We start from the raw sequence: 15,477 nt of genomic DNA, 5'->3' as shown, positions 1-15,477 counted from the left end.
TGCCAGGGCTCCCGTTTCCCTTTTTCCCAGCCCAGGGAGTGCAGCAGGCAGCCGGCATTGCGTCCTGCCCTCTGCGATCCAGCCTGCAGCAGCTGGAGCCCTGCAGCACGGCCCCATCCACTGCCCCTTCCCATCCTGCCCGACCCGGCAGCACTCAGAGCCTTCCCCCATCCCTCGCAGGGACCGGACAGGACCGCACGGCTCAGAGAAAAGCCCGAACGGGGAGAACCAGATCTGTCTGACCGCGTGGGGATGCTGAAGTCCTGTACTCGGCTATCGGAAGGGTTTGAGGCGGAGGCAGCCACAGGAGGAGCGAGCAGGCTGCAGGGCTGTGCCCCCCCAGCCGGCTCCGTGGGGCACAGCAGCCCGCAGGCTGCACTCCCCATCGTGACCCCGGTGAGATCCCAGCTCAGCCCTCGGGATGGGCCGTTAATCCCTCCCGGCTGTGCAGGGACATAAGAGGTGCTGCAGATGTAGTGATGAGTGGCTCTGCTCCCACCCCCCTTCCTCTTCCCACCAGCCGAGCAGCATGGGATGCTCTTACCCCATAAATCATCGCTCAGACGATCCGCTCTGAATACAGCTGCTGCAGGGATTGGGATGGGATGGGATGGGATGGGATGGGATGGGGTGCTTTGGCTGGACACAGGCATGGCCCCTGCCCCAAAAACTCCCCATGGCTACCCCCCCCAGTAGTTTGGGGCAACTCAGTGTCTGTGCACCCCTGCTCAGCTCATCCTCCATGTCTTGGCTCCAGAAAAGCAGGAGATGGTCACAGGGACATGGCTGGAGCATCACCTGCACTGTCACTGTGGTCCTCTGCAGCCAGTAGGGGCAGGCACAAACCCAGCACTGACCCCTCAATAGTGGCATCCCAGGATGGGCTCTGCAGTGGGACCGTGTAGCAGGGCTGTATAGTGGGGCTGTACAGCAGAGCCATGTAGTTGAGCTTTATAGTGGAGCTTTATAGTGGGACCACAGCTTTGTCCAGCAGTGCCGTGGGAAGTGCTCCCAGCTGTGTTTAAGATGCTCAATTCATCTCCCGTGCGCCTCCTCCTCCGCTCTTGGCTCAGGACGCGGCTGCAGGAGCACAGCGCTCGGCTGAGGCAAACCAGAAGCAGCCGGGGGCCGGGGGGGCGGGAGGGGAATTGGTTTTGACAGGGACATGGCTGCTTTTAGGAGGCAGGAAGAGAAAAACACACTTCGGAGGGCTTGGGAGTGTTATTTTTTTAAATCATCTGCAAGGGATGCAGTGTGGGAAACAGCAAAAATGTTCAGGGGGGAGGTGGGAGATGCAGGGGGCTGCTCCCCATGGGCCTGTCCCATTGACAGGCTCCGATTTCCCGGTGCTGGGATGGGCAGTGTCCAACCCAGGTAGGTGGACGGGGGGGTGGGTGACAGATGATGGACAGACAGACATGTGCGTTGCTCGGGTCCTGTGATTCAGCCGCTTTTATCTTCATTTCCCACAAACATTCCCAGTTTGCTGGCTGGAAGTGGAGCTTGGAGAGGATTCACACAAGTTTCCCCGTCTCCTGCCACCCCTCCCGTCCCGATTCACAAATATTTCTCGCCGGGGCTGCTGCCAGGAGCAGCTCTTGTCCTATTGCAGCGCTAACACAAGTCCCCCCGCGCCGCGAGCAGCTGGGAAAGCAGCAATTCACACAGAGCCCGGCACACGGAGTGACCCAAATGCAAATTAAAAAAAAAAAAAAAAAAAAATAGGGTGTGCAATGGGACTCGGGGGGGGGGTGAGAGAGCAGCAAATATGACTAACGCAAAGCCTTCCTCCCTGCCCTCAGTGCTGCAATCCTCCTTGCGGGGCCGGGGAAGCCTCCGGCCCAGTGCATGGCTGTGTCACAGCAGCCGTGTCCCCACCAGCCCGGTTTGTCCCCTCGCTCCCTCCCTCCCAAAGGCTCCAAGTTGTCAGCAGCAGCGAGGGTAAACAGGACGTCCCACACCGTCCCACAGCAGCGCAGATGAAAGCGGGTTGTCCCGACGCGCCCGCCAACTATGTGAGAGCAGCAGGGCCGGGCTTCGTTGCCCTTTTATTTATTAATGCATTTATTTATTTACTTTCCAGCCCACGAGTAAAGAGGGAGAGGCCGGTGTGTTCTGCCCGTGCTGCTCCCCAGGGCATGCTGGGTGCTTTTGCTTCTGTTTTGTTTTGTTTTTCATATTATTTCTGTTTTTATATTTAGGTGCTTCACCCCCTCCAGGCACTACGCAGCCCCCCTCCCCCCCCCCAACTCCTGGCAGCCCCATCCCAGCGCTGTGCCTCCCCCATTGCAAGAAGAGGAGGGGGAGCAGGAGCACACAGCTGGGGTTTTGCTGGAGATGGGCACTTCAGGAGGGTGCTGGGCTGCCCTGGGTGCCCCACTGGGACAGCCAAGGGAAGGCACAGCGCAGAAAGGGGCTGTCCCGGGGGTTCCTGGAGCCCCTCTGCCCGTATCACCCTAAGAAGGGGCCGTCTGGGGGCTCTCCCTTCGTCCTGGGGCTGCCTGGGGGCTGTGTCGGGGTGAGGTTGGTGCTTCAGCACACGCAGACTTCCTGCCGGGCTGTATTTTTAGCGCTGATAACTGAGAAGTTCGAGCGAAACTGGAAAGTAAGTGCGTCTCGAGAAAAAAAAAAAAAGCTCTGGTAGAGCTGCTGGGTGAAGAGGAAGGCGGGGGACAGAGGAAGGAGAAGATGACTCGCAGATGAAAGCCGCTCGGGTTGAGCACAAACAGCGCCGGGTGAGGAAGCGGGGCTGGGGGGGGGTGGGGGCAGGTGGGCAGAGGTGGTGCTGGGCGGGGGCCCGTCCCCATGGCTGCCGGTGTTGGGAAGGGGCTCACCCCGCAGCCCCCCGCCGCCTTCCCACGCGGCCGCCCGCCCGCAGCTCTTCGCGCCTCCCCGCCAACAGCCGGCTCACACCTCCGCTCCCAGCCCCGAGCCTGGGAAAAGCCTTTCCCGAGGTGTTAAACCCCAATAGAGCCTTTTGAGGACGGGAAGGAGGAGGCGACCCTCGCTCCTTGGGTCGGTACCCGTGAGAACGGAGGCGGATGGCGGCTGCAGGGAGAACACCCGCGCGGCGCAACGCACAGAGACACGGAGCCGGGAGCAGGGCGGGGGTCAGCCCCAAGCTGCTTTATTGGTGACGGCGGCAGCGATTGGGTTCACGTCCCTGAGAACGCGCTGCCCACACCGGTTCCCCATCCCACAGCTATCGCCTTTAGACACATCCTACTTACAAAAAGCACAGAGTGACGTTCCAGATACTGGAACATATAAATTAAGGGTAAGTGATAGTTACAAGACATCGCAATTTTTTTTTTTTTTTCCTCTTTCTTAAACAGATTATCAGAAGGTCGTTTGTCTTTTTTTTTTTTTTTCCGATCCACAGAAAACGTATAAAAAGCATTTTAAAATCTACATAATTCTCCACGTTGTGTTTTGCTTTGTTTTTTTTTTTTTGGGTTTTTTTTTTTTTCTTTTTATAAAAAGGCACAGTAAAAAAAATACTGGCGCAATAACATATGTACAACGCACCCATTATGGGCTATTTTCACTCAGCTTCGGGTTGGAAACACTCTGCTCCTGCTCTGCCCCCTGATCCCCCTTACAAGGGGACATAGAGGGACACAGGGGGGGGGGGGGAGGGGGGGACATAGGGTCCCCATCCCTCCTTGCAATGGGTTAAGTCCATCCTTGGCTCACGGCAAAAATTGCTCCCAGGCAGCGTTTCCCAATCTGGTTTCGCTCTGGCTGTGCCTGGTGGGACCCCACTCTTTGGTTCCCCAGCAGAGCCATGGGACAACACATGGTAGTGCTCGGGGAGGTGGGGGGACACCTGTGTTTTTAGGGTGCCCATCACTCGCCCACTGCACCAGAGAGCAATGCCAGGCTGGGAAACGCCACGTGCACACGAGCATCCCTGGTGCTCCAACCCCTGGCAGCATGCAGCTGCAGGAGGATGCTCTGGCCCCATAGATGGGAAGGGGGGGGGGGGGGGGAACACGTCACATGGCTCCCCTGAGTGCTATGTGCTGGGGCATGGGGTGCCCCTGCTCAGCCCAGAGGTGACACTGGGGAGACATCGCAGTGCTGTGCACACAGCTCCGGAAAAGCCCTCCTCCTGCTTCTCCCCGTATTTATAGAAAGTCTTTAAATTGGTCTCTATAAATAGTGCATAGATTTACGCCGCTGAAAACACTTCAGCAGGATGTAGGGGGCTCTAGGGAATGGAGCGAACGCTGGCACCGGGCTTTGCATTTGCCATGGCTGTGGAGGAGTGGGGGTGTGTAAAACTGTGACCCTTACCAAGGAGCCAGAGCCTCGATGCTGAGATTTGGGGGCTAGGAAAGAGGAAGGCGCTAGAGGCCGGGGGTGGGGGAGGCAAACACATCAAAAAACAAACCAACATCTGGAAGGAAATCAAGCAAAGCGAGGCGGGGGGGACGCGGAGCTGCGCTCCCCACGCATGGCGCGGGGCTGCTGGCGGGCAGGGGCTCGCCCCGTGCCCCGGGGTTAAGTGCTCAGGACCCGTCCCCGCTCGCCATCCCCGGGCAGGGCAGGGTGGGCAGAGGACAAAGGGCCGCACAGCAGCCTTCAGTACACACACACTGTGCAATACCACAGCAACGAGGTCCGTCCGGAGGACCGACACACCTGCACGCACGCAGGTCCCGCACGCCCGTCGGATACCGGGGAGATTCGGGACGAGGTTGGGAGGGGACACGCGTCTCCTAGTACACCACGTTGGCGGGGCACCACGGCGTGTCGGGGTACAGCAGGCAGTGCACGGAGCGAAACCTGCGGAGGAGAAGGGGGACGCTGAGCACGCAGCGGCGATGGCTGCGCGGTGGCACGGCCCCGGGGAGCTCCTGCTGGGGGGGGAAGCGGGGTGGGACCCCCCCCCCAATCTCACCTGGATGGGTCCTCCTCCACAGAGAAGGCTCCCTTCATGTGGATGGAGTTGCGCTTGTTTTCGAACATGCCGTAGCTTAGCGTCACCTGGAGGAACAACATGGGGGGGTCAAGCCGCTGGTGTGGCCGTGGGGATCGATTGAGGGCTGCAAAATTCACCCCCTGTCCTGCTGCTGCGATGGCTGAGGGGGCTCTCCCCCTCCACTGACTGTTTGGAAGCACATCTATCATACCTTAAGCTGGGACACCCACTTTGCTCAACAAGAATAAGGTGACCCCTCCAAAGGGAACCCAGCCAACAAACCTTGGAAGAAATCCTTGCCGTAGGGCACTTAGCTTGGGGACACGTGCTGAGGAACCCAGACCAGGGCTCAACCCAGACCACCCCTGCGCAGCTGGCCCACTCCCCAAAGGGTAAAACCATACAAAGGCGCCGTCCATCCCAACCTCTCCGTCCATCCCAGGGCCATCAGGAGGCATCGGGGCAGGGTTACCTGCTTGTGGATCTCTGTCTTGGGCACCTGGTGGAGGTTCTCCAGGTGTGAGTGGAAGAGGTTGCTGCGGATGAGCTTCACGCCCAGCACAGACTCAATGATGTAGCCAATGGTGCAGTCATCAGGCAGGCGGATCTTCTCCGCGGTGCTCATGAAGTGGCCCCCGCTGTGGGGAGACAAAAGGAGCTGCAGGGGAGCAAAGCCCGGGGGGATGTGGGCACCCCATGGAGTCCAGGCTCTAACTAAAAAGCAATCAGGTTTGGGGGAATGGAGGTCCTTCCCTGCTCGTTTCCATGCCCATGCAGAAAACCCCATCAAGGCAAAGAGAGCGAAGCGGTAGGACATGTTCGAACGTCCCCAAAGGTGTTGTCGCTCTTCTGTGCCCCGGTGGAACCATGCTGAGTCCCCATGGAAGAGCAATGCCAACGCTCTTACCTGGCCCACGGGCTCATCTTCAGCGCCAGCCCTCGGCTGATACAAAACCCTGCTCCTCCCGTGGCAAACCAGAAATGCACAGGGTGCTGCGAGAGAGGGGAGCAAAGGCAGTGAGACCACCTCCTGCTGAAGCAAAGCCCGGCCCAAATTAAACCCAACCTCCCTCCAATGCCATGGAGTGATGATGCCTCGTGGTCCCCCCATCATGTCCCCCCCTCACCATCTTGTTCTCGCTGATCCTCTCTGTGGCCTGGATGGGTCTGTCCAGGCTGGGCTTCCCAATGTAGATGTCCTGCGTGTGGGGGTAGCTGGAGAGCAGCTTCACCAGCGTCCTCACGTTCACGTAGTTGTCATCATCCACGTGGCAGAACCACCTGCGGCATCAGCACAACCGCATCACGTCAGGCTGGGGCAGCTCCCTGCCTTGCAAGGGCTGCCCTGACCCCATGATGAATTATGGCCCCAAATAATGCAAACCCCATGATGAATTACAACCCCAAAAACGCAACCCCATGACGAATTACAGCCCTGACCCCCTCCAGGCAGGCCCAGGCACTGCTTACTTTCTCCCAGACTCGATGAACTTGTCGTACTCCACAGCCATCTTGCAGGACAGGGCCTGGCGGCTGTGTGCAGCCGAGCAGTTGGTGTTGATGACATTTCCTGAGGGAAGAGACATGGGGTTAAACCCCAGTGTTGGGGCATCCCACTCCTTCAAACATGGATGCTTCAGTGAGCACACTCCAGGTAATGGGAGGGACGAAACCCAAGGTTATCCATGATGCCCAGTGGTCTCTGTGCCACGTTGTTTTGGAAAAAGAACAAATCTTTGGGAGGAATGGCTTCTGGATCAGTGTGAGACAAGGCACAGGGTGAGCAAGGGATGCGGATGGAATGTGGTTGGGCTATGTCCCAAGGCTATGCACAACCCCCCTACATCACCCTAGTGGATGTGCCCCAGCCACCCTGGGAGCCAGGGCAGGGGATGGATGGAGGGGCAGGAGGGGATGTCCGTGGCCCGGCTTCTCCACCCAGGATGTGACAGCCAAAAACCTTGCTCTGTTCCCACTGCTTTTTCCCACAGCGGCCACCTGTTATTTGCTTGCCCAGCTCAAAGGGAATTGCTTCCCGGCCTGAAAGGGAGTCATTTGCATGGGGAGAATAGGCTGAGCTGACCCCAACCCTGGGGAGCGGCTGCCAGCTCCACGTCCCCATAAAACCCCGTGTCTGCACTGCAGCATTTTGACTGTTGGTTTTTTTTTTTTGGCGTTCCCCTGGCCGGGGGTGCTGGGCAGGACTCCAGCACAGCCCCAGGCACCACCGCGCTCAGCCTATGCACACAAAGGGACTCACGTGCTTGCTTCTTCAGCTCCTCATCCTCCCCATCCGTGAAGATGAAGGTCTGAAAGAAAAGATGAGGCATCTTTGAGGATCAAAGGGTTGAGATGGCAGGGCTTTGGCCACATCCCAGCATCCCTACAATAAGTTCTCCCTCCTGGCTAAAACCCAAAGCAGCCCCCATGATGCTCTCGGTCCTGGATGGAGAAGACTGCAGAGCACGACCCCTTCCCAGCACGCAGAGCATCCCCATCCTCTTGCCTGTCCCACAAGGAAGCAGCAGCAGGGAGCATCCCACCGGCACCCATGTGGCATGTGGGCACAGCACAGGGCGGGCACAGCCAACAGCTCCATCCAAGCGGGGACTTCAGACCTCAGCTGGAACAACCAACGTGTGCAGATGGCAATGCCAAAGCAGCTGGCCAGGTGTGTTTGCCCTCATCCCCACCTGCATCCACAGCTCCGTCCACTTGCACAATCATAGAATGGTTTGGGTTGGAAGGGACCTTTAGGATCATCTAGTTCTAATCCCCCGCTATGGCAGGGACACCTCCCACCAGACCAGGATGCTCACAGCCCCATCCAACCCGGCCTTAAACACCTCCAGGGAGGGGGCACCCAGAGCCCCCCTGGGCAATGCCTGCAGGGTGACGGCACCCACGGGTGCCCACTGGCAGCCCCACGGAGGGCACTGTCTGCTGTTACCCACTGCCCACCCGGCCGCACTCCTCTATTTACACAGCTAATTCCTGGCATATGTCACCCGGGAAAGGAGGGGCCGGGGGCTGCTGTCTGCCCTGCATTTGGGGAAAGGCGAGAAGCAGAGAATAGGGGAGCGGGAAAGGCATCGCGATCAATCAGCGCGCGGCAAACAAAGCTGGAGGAGAGGAACCACAACCAGCTGCCAAGCGCTATTACAAACCAGACGTGTACAAAAGGGCAGGAGAAGAAAGACAAAAGGGCTGGGGGGGGGGGGGAAGGCAGGAGGTGGAGCGGGGGGGGCACGGGATGATGAATTCCAAGTGAGCTGGAAACTCTGTGCCACCCTGCAGGCAGCCGGCCCCAGCGGCATGTGGGGGTTTTGTGGGTTATGTGGGGAGGGAGCGGGGTCTGCACAATAGCAGGGTGCAGGGCTGACTTTACTCAGCAGAGCAGAGTTAAGCGGGCAGCGGTGGTCATTAGCATACAGCTGCGTTGGTTAACCCGGCGGAGGGGAGAGCTGGGAGCTGCTGAAGGGGAGCACAGGGCTGCGAGTGACCCTTGGGGCTTGAAAAGGGGAAAAGGGAAGAGAAAAAGTGGGAAGGCAAATTCTCACAAATGCACAGCCACGCGCCTGCTGGGCACCCCTGGGTATGGGGAGACATAGGCCAGCCCCCAAACCCATCAGCATGGCCTCGAGCAAAGGGTTTCAACGTGGGATGGGGACATGAACCCAACAGTGTGGAGCCGGGGAACAGGAGGGGCTCCCAGGGATGCACGCACCCCAAGGCGCTGGGGCTGGAACATCCCCTCAGCACCCACCTCCCAGGGCACGCAGCCTCCGAGACAGAACACATTTGCTGCTTTCGATCAGAAGCACCATCCGTGCCACCGTGCGGCTCCAAAAATAACCCCGCAGAGCGCTCCTCTATAAATAGGCCGTGGGGACCATTGTTTATTGCTCGCCTTCACCGAGTCCTCATCCCAACGAGGCATCCTCCTCCCACCCCCCTCCACTGCACATCCCTGCAGGGTTCCCTGTGCTGGTGGCACCTTGGGGACACGGAGGGGCTCACAGCCCTGCTGCAAAGAGGGTTCCTCACCTCCCGCTGCCAGGACCCAGCCAAGAATTTCAACTAAAGCCAAGATCATTACCTGCTTTTTTTAATTAATTTGTCTGTATTTGTTGTAGACAAGCTGTGCCCTTCCTGCACAGCCCTGGGCAGGACCAGGCCAGGAACTGTCAGTGGGGCCAGGAAAGGAGAGGGATCAGAGCCCCCGTCCCCACATGATGGGAAAGAAGCCATGGCTCAGCCTTTCTGCTCCTGACAGCAGCAGGGCCTGGCCCTGCAGCCTGAGGATGGGGAAGAAGACACAGATGGGACACGATCACCGAGCTCAGGGGCTGTGCTGGTCCCTGCTTGGCTGAGACACTGGGTGAAACGTGGCCAGAGCTGCACGGCCCAGCACCTCAGAGCAGTATTAGTGCCGTCACAACGAGCATCCCCAGCATCCCCACCCCACAGCACAGCCCACAGAGCCACAACCCAACAAGAGCCCCAGCCCCGGTCCACAGCGGGATGGGACACCGCAGCCCTAAGCCGTCACCTACCCAACACGACCTCCAGACTTACATGCCCCCCACTCCCCTCTATGGGACTGAATGGGTCCAAGACCTCTCACATCCCCACACAGTTAATTTTCCATGGGGGCAGAGGGGAGGAAGGGCCCGCTGGCGGCACGCTGCCTGCCCAGAGCCCCTGCCCCGGGACTCGCAGGAAACCTCATTGTTCTCAAAAGTGCAACTTCAAGAAACACAGGATGCCAAAGCACCACTGAACAATAGCTGCCCCCGCTGTGCACGGCCCCGCACAGAGGTACCCCAAGGGTCCCCGTGGCCGGGGGATGCGTCAGCCCCAGTCTGTGTGCACGGGGCTGGAGTCGCCCGGTCGCCACCGCCTCTCCCCTGGGGACAGTGTTTCTTTAGGTTTTGCCACCCTCCCCTCCGTTTCTCCTTTCGCAGTGACTCATTTCCCCTCTGCTGGGTGAGCTAGTGGGTTTGCTCTGAGCTGCGCAGAGCATCCCATGGGCCGGGCAGAGCTGGGGGCAGGCGGCCTTCCTCTTCATGCCACATTGCACAGCGCTCCAGAAGGGCTGGCAGAGACGACACATCACACCCGCCCCGCCTTCCCCTGCAAAAAGGGGAACCTCGGCCCTGTGACCCCATACTGCACCGATCCCCACATCTCACTTCCCTGTGCTGGGAGCACCCCAGTCCCCTCCAGCCCCCACCCTTGCACCCAGGTTGGGCGCACCTCCTTTCCCCCAAAGGAAGAGAGAAGCAGCTGCTCACTTTTCTGGGTTGAGAGCAGCACAGTGGCAGTGTCCCTGTCACCAGTGCTGTCCCCAGATGGGCTCTGGGCTGGCACAGGGGTTCCAGAGCTCAGCCCTGCAGAGCACCGCCCTGGCAATAGGCTGAAGGCCCTTCCTCTCCCCAGCTCCTTGCAGCAAGGAGGAAGAATCCTCCACTGTAATTTTAAATGCTATAATTTTTTAATAACCTCCGCGCAAACAATGAGCTCATTGTGCAGCCAGGGTCCCCCGCCCTCCTGCCTGGCGCTACACGCACACCACACTCTTATTGACAAGGACGGCGGCATCGTTACAGGGCAGGCAATTAACGGCCCAGACAGCGCCTGTGGCCCTGCTCAAACCCCTCCCCTAAGAAAAACCCACAGGGGCTGCACAGAGAGGGACACGCACACACGCACTGAGCTTAGTTGTGCTCAGCACACCCCAGGACTGGGGGCACCCATCAGGATCAGGTTTGGCACTAGCATCACCCCCCCCCGACACACACACACACACACTGTGCCAGAGCCCCAGTGGGCACCTAACCGGGACACGTGCGCTTCTCCCCCAGGATGGGAACTCTGGCCAAGGTACTAGAGAATTTTGGGCTCCACCACCGGAGGAGCGTGCTGTCCGGAAGGCAAATGCATTCCTCTGCGCCGGGAGCAGGAATTTTTCAAAGCCTGCAATTATCGCGCTTTGCTGAGGAAAGCAAGCAGCTCCCACGCAGGTGGGATGGGATTGCAGTGTGGTGCCAGCCCTGCCCCGGCTCCCCGTGGGCAACACGGCGTGTGCCGAGCACCCGCTGCCCTGAGCGCCCCAGGACTGGGATGCTTCTTAAGCAGTTCTGCCATGGCAGGAAACAGTGGGTTTGGATGGTTTTGGGGATGGTTTGGGCTCGCCGGCTCCAGGATTTCTGCACAAAGGCCACTTTCCTCCCTCTGCTTCTCTTTCAAGTGCAGTTTCCCCAGGCTGCACTCCAACATCCTAAGGATACAATGCTAACACAGCCGGGAATGCTCCCCAAAGCAAGGATGGGAAAACCCCATAGCTCTTCCCCAGGGCTGCCTGTCCCCAGCCTCAGCTGCACCGCACAGAGCAGACCAAGCAGAGAACAGCGATTTGCCCTCTGTGCAGAGAAAGGCAGGAAGGAGAAGGGGTGCCCGCTGCCCTGAGAGCACTGCAGTGCAATGGGCCAGAGCACAGGAAGCGGGGCCTATTGTAGGCAACACAAAAGGCAGCCAGGAGGAACACAATAGCTATTCCCCCTATCTGACACTGGCAGGCTGGAGGTACCTGCCAGATCTAACCCCTTCTTGCAGAGAAGGAGGTTTGGAGGAGGAAGGAGATGCTGCACTGGGGCAGGAACTTTCCCTCAGCACACCCAAAGCAAGATGGGGATGGGGCGAGACAGGCCTGACTCAGAGCCAGAGAGACATTGGAGCCCACCGCAAACCACAGGGCACAAACACCCGTCCCCAGCCGAGAAGTGATGTGGGACTGATGGAGAGGAGCCGCACGGCACCGACACTAAAACCTGCCCCCAAGCCTGGAGGAGCCCAGGGCGGCCCCAAGCCTGGAGAAGCCCCAAAGATTCCCAAAAGCAGAGGCTGGGGCAGCGTGGGAAGCGCAGAGGCGACGGCAGCGGCGCGAGATGTCCCCGCAGGAGCTGGCGGTGCCGCCGGCTCTCGCAGCCCCTTGTCCTCAAGTGCCGCACAAGGGCCGTCACTCAGCACGCGGCTGTCGGGCGGGCACCTCATGGGCTGCAGCCCCCCGGCTTTGTGGCCCTCATCTCTAGGCAACCTGACCTGGACACGGCCGGCTCCGGCTCCCCCGTTCCCATGGAAAGTGCCACACAAGAGGCTGCGAAGCCTTTTCTCTGCGCCGGGAGAAAAGGGGCTTTGTTAGCGTGCCCAGGGGGACAGCGTGAGAGCCGAGGCGCGGGGCTCTGGGAATCCAAACGGACAAACGGAGCAAAACAAAGCAAAAAAAAAAAGCCAGAAGAAAGCCGGAGCTCACTGGGGGAGGGGGGCGCGGGGGGCGAGAAGAGCAGCCATTCCCAGGATCAACTGTAGGTGCTCAAAGAGCGTTTGCTTCCCCCCACTCCCCCCCCCCACCACTCTCCACCCCCTTTGCAGTGACAGCGGAGCATAATAGAGGTTTCCATTAAATAACCGCACCAGGCAGGGAGGCAGAGCCGCTGCCAAACCCCGAGCAGAAAGAGGGAAAAGATTCCCAAGGGATAAAACATGGTAAAATAAATTAAAGGGAAAATAATCAGTGGCGCTCGGGGCAGCCGGCAGGGCCCGATGCAGCCGAGGAAGGAGGTAGGGACACGTCGGTCCCACCCGCAGCCACTGCGGGCTTCCGACAAACAGCGAGAAGCGGGGCTCCGGGGCAGGAGGAAACACGTGAAGACAGTCGGATGGGGAGGTTAGGATCAGGCTTCACAGGCTCGGGAAGCTGCCTACGGCTAGGAAAAGTGTCTCAAGAGCAGATGGCCAGGCACATTTCCTAAGGAAATGCTTTTTTTCTTTCTTGTAAGTTTTGTTTCGGTACTTGAAGGACAGCGAGAGGGTCAGCCCGTGCAGAGGGCGGCGTGCCGGGGAGGCAGGGACCCGCTGCCGGAGCCCCCAGTGCCGCCCAGCTCCTGGCACGGCCCCGGCCCGGGTAGGGGGAGGGAGGGGGGAGGGCTGCCCTGCGCCGTGCCTCGGTTTCCCCAGCGGAAAGCAGCTCAAGGCGAGGAACGCTCCGCGGGACCCCAGAACTGAGAGTTTCTGGGGACTGCTCAGCGCGGGATGGCCGAGCTCCTTTCGTCACTCCCTCTTCCCAAAGCCCCCCCAGCATCTCTTCCCCTCCCGAAAGCCACCGACCCCGTCTCGAAACCACCCCGTGACCCCGAGGGGGAGCGCGAAGAGGAGGCGGCATCGGCGCGGCCCCGCTGGCACCTGCCGGGCGCGACCTTACCATGTCGCGGTTGCGGGAGATCCAGGTGTCGAGCAGCAGCTCCAGCCGCGCTTTGTGGAACTTTTTGGTGGTTTTGACGGCGATGAAGACGTCGCGGGGGGAGATGTCCTCGGCTGGCGGCCGCGGGGGGCTCGGAGGGGCGGCGGGCAGCTCGCGGCGTGCCCGGCTCAGCCGCCCGAAGTAATCTGCGAAGCTGCGGAGGCCCGGAGCCCCCTGCCCCGCCGGCCGGGCCGCCCCCAGGCTCTGCAGCGCCCGCTGAGCCCCGCCGGCCTCACCCCGAGCCAGCCCCGGCCTGCCCGGCGGCTCCACCATGAGCACCAGCAGGCAGGTGAACATGGAGCCCACGAGGGACAGGAGCAGCTTCCTCCCGCAGCTCTTCAGCATCCTCCTCCTCCTCCTCGCTGCCACCTCCACCGCCCGGCCCCACTCCGCACCGCCACCGGCCGCGCTCCGCCCGCACCTCCGCCGTCCCCCGCCGCGCCGCCGCCGCCGCCTTTAAACCGTCCCCGCCCCCGCCCCGCCCGGGGAGGGCCCGGCGCAGGCACCGCCCCCACGCGTGGCCGCGGGGCGTGGGCAGAGCCCCATCCCCATCTCTTACCACCATCTCCGTCCCCATCCCAACGCCAGCCCCAGCCCCTCTCGCTGCCTGCCCTGCTCCAGCTGCTCCCAGCCCGTGGGTCGTGTCCTGCTTGGACCCCCCCCGTGTCCCCTTCTGGTGACTGGGTTGCTGCCCGCTCCCCTTGTCCTCCCACCAGAGTGTGGGGTGGGAGCGCTGCGATCCCCACTTGCAGCTGAGCAGCACTTCCCTAAGCCTCGCACAGAGCGGTGTCCAGCAGAGCACTGCTCAGCCTGACCAACATCCAGGCTGGCTTAAAAAAAAAAAAAAAGAAAAAGCCAAGTGCAACTCCTCTTGCTTCCACCAAGAGCCAGGTTCAGGGGGAAGCACAACAGCCTCTGCTCAGGCGGATCTGGCTGACCCCATGCCATGTGCTATGGAACCCATGTGATGGGCAGCCCCATACTGCAGGCTGAAAACGAACCCTATCGAGGTGCCCCTACAACTGCCAGCCATGGCAACAATACTGTGCTGATGAAATGCTGTGTTCCCAGTGAGAAGTGGGGGCTGCGAGGGAATGTTGGGCTGAGAACACTGGGCTGTGCCACCAACCTGCTATTTTACTGACACCAACAGCGGGGCCTCTTTCCCCCCTTATCCCCATCTTGGGGTTTTCTCTCCCACTGTGTCTGCTGCAGGGAGGCAGACTTGGGTTTGGGCCTGGGCTGCTCTGCAATGCCATAATCAGGGGCTGCTGCATTTTTGGGCAGGGCCCTTGTCCAACTCGCATTTTTCCTGCCGTCACGTGCTCCATTCATCTCTGGCACTGCATAAACAATGCTATAATACCAGGCAGGACGAAGCAGGGAGGCTGCTTCCTCAGGCAAGCCCCAGCATTGGCCTTCCCCTGTTTTTGGGATATGTATCACCCTGCTCAGTCCTCTAACACTGTACCCATGGCCAAAAGTGCTGCAAGAGGCTGTGGGCACAGCTTTGGTGTTGTGTGGCACTGCCTGTGGCTGAGGAGGGACCGGTCCTGCTGAAGAAGTGTCCCATAATAAAGGGAAGAAAAAAAAGGCAGTTGGACCCTACAAACACAGGAACCAAATCCCACGCTTGCCACTTCCCTCTATTGCTGAAGCCCAGCCTTTGAGCCTCTGTTTTCTTTTCCTCATCTCCTTTTGTCTCCAACCCGATGGCACAGCAACTGCGACTCGAGAGGCAGCTGAAAAGCCCGAGCAGCAAAACCCCGAGCAAAGAAAGAGTGCCTTTCTCCAAGAGCCAAAAGGGGAGGACACGCACTTGTCCCCCGACAGCTGCTCACAGCCCCAGGGTGGCTGGGGACACGCGCCGCAGGCAGATGTTGGGGTCCCGGCCGCTGCCGTGGGGTGGGCAACAATGTGGGCTCTGTGCACCCGGAACATTGCGCCAGGGGCTGAAAGCTGCCGTGCCATTGGCACAAGGGTCCCCTGGGTCCAGTCCTTATCCCATTCCCAGGCCGGCGTGCTGTGCTGCTGGAGGAAGCCTTTCTTTTGTTGGCACTGTCCTGCTGGAGCACAGCTCCCCGGGGATTGGCTGTTTCCCTGCAGGATTCCTCTCCTGGCACCTGGCCTCCTGGCTCAGCCCTCACCCAGCATGGGGATGTCTGCAGCTTGGGGACAAGGCAATGGAGTGACGGGATGAGCGGTACTCATGGGGACAGGGCAATGGGATGAGTGGTACCCACAGGGA

The 15,477-nt window shown here is 60.1% G+C and overlaps 1 protein-coding gene across 1 annotated transcript; it reads right to left on the bottom strand.

Annotated features, from left to right (window-relative positions):
* On the bottom strand, window positions 3,100-13,650 carry LFNG (LFNG O-fucosylpeptide 3-beta-N-acetylglucosaminyltransferase). Its single transcript, XM_021411735.1, has 8 exons — window positions 13,191-13,650; window positions 7,188-7,236; window positions 6,398-6,497; window positions 6,055-6,208; window positions 5,835-5,920; window positions 5,400-5,565; window positions 4,907-4,992; window positions 3,100-4,791 (listed from the first exon to the last, which is right to left on the bottom strand). The coding sequence occupies exons 1-8, from the start codon at window positions 13,572-13,574 to the stop codon at window positions 4,725-4,727; spliced, it is 1,092 nt and encodes a 363-aa protein (XP_021267410.1). The 5' UTR covers window positions 13,575-13,650; the 3' UTR covers window positions 3,100-4,724.

The sequence above is a fragment of the Numida meleagris genome, chromosome 13 (assembly GCF_002078875.1).
Source record: "Numida meleagris isolate 19003 breed g44 Domestic line chromosome 13, NumMel1.0, whole genome shotgun sequence".
Classification (NCBI taxonomy): Eukaryota; Metazoa; Chordata; class Aves; order Galliformes; family Numididae; genus Numida; species Numida meleagris.
This window is presented reverse-complemented; position numbering and strand designations above follow the sequence as displayed.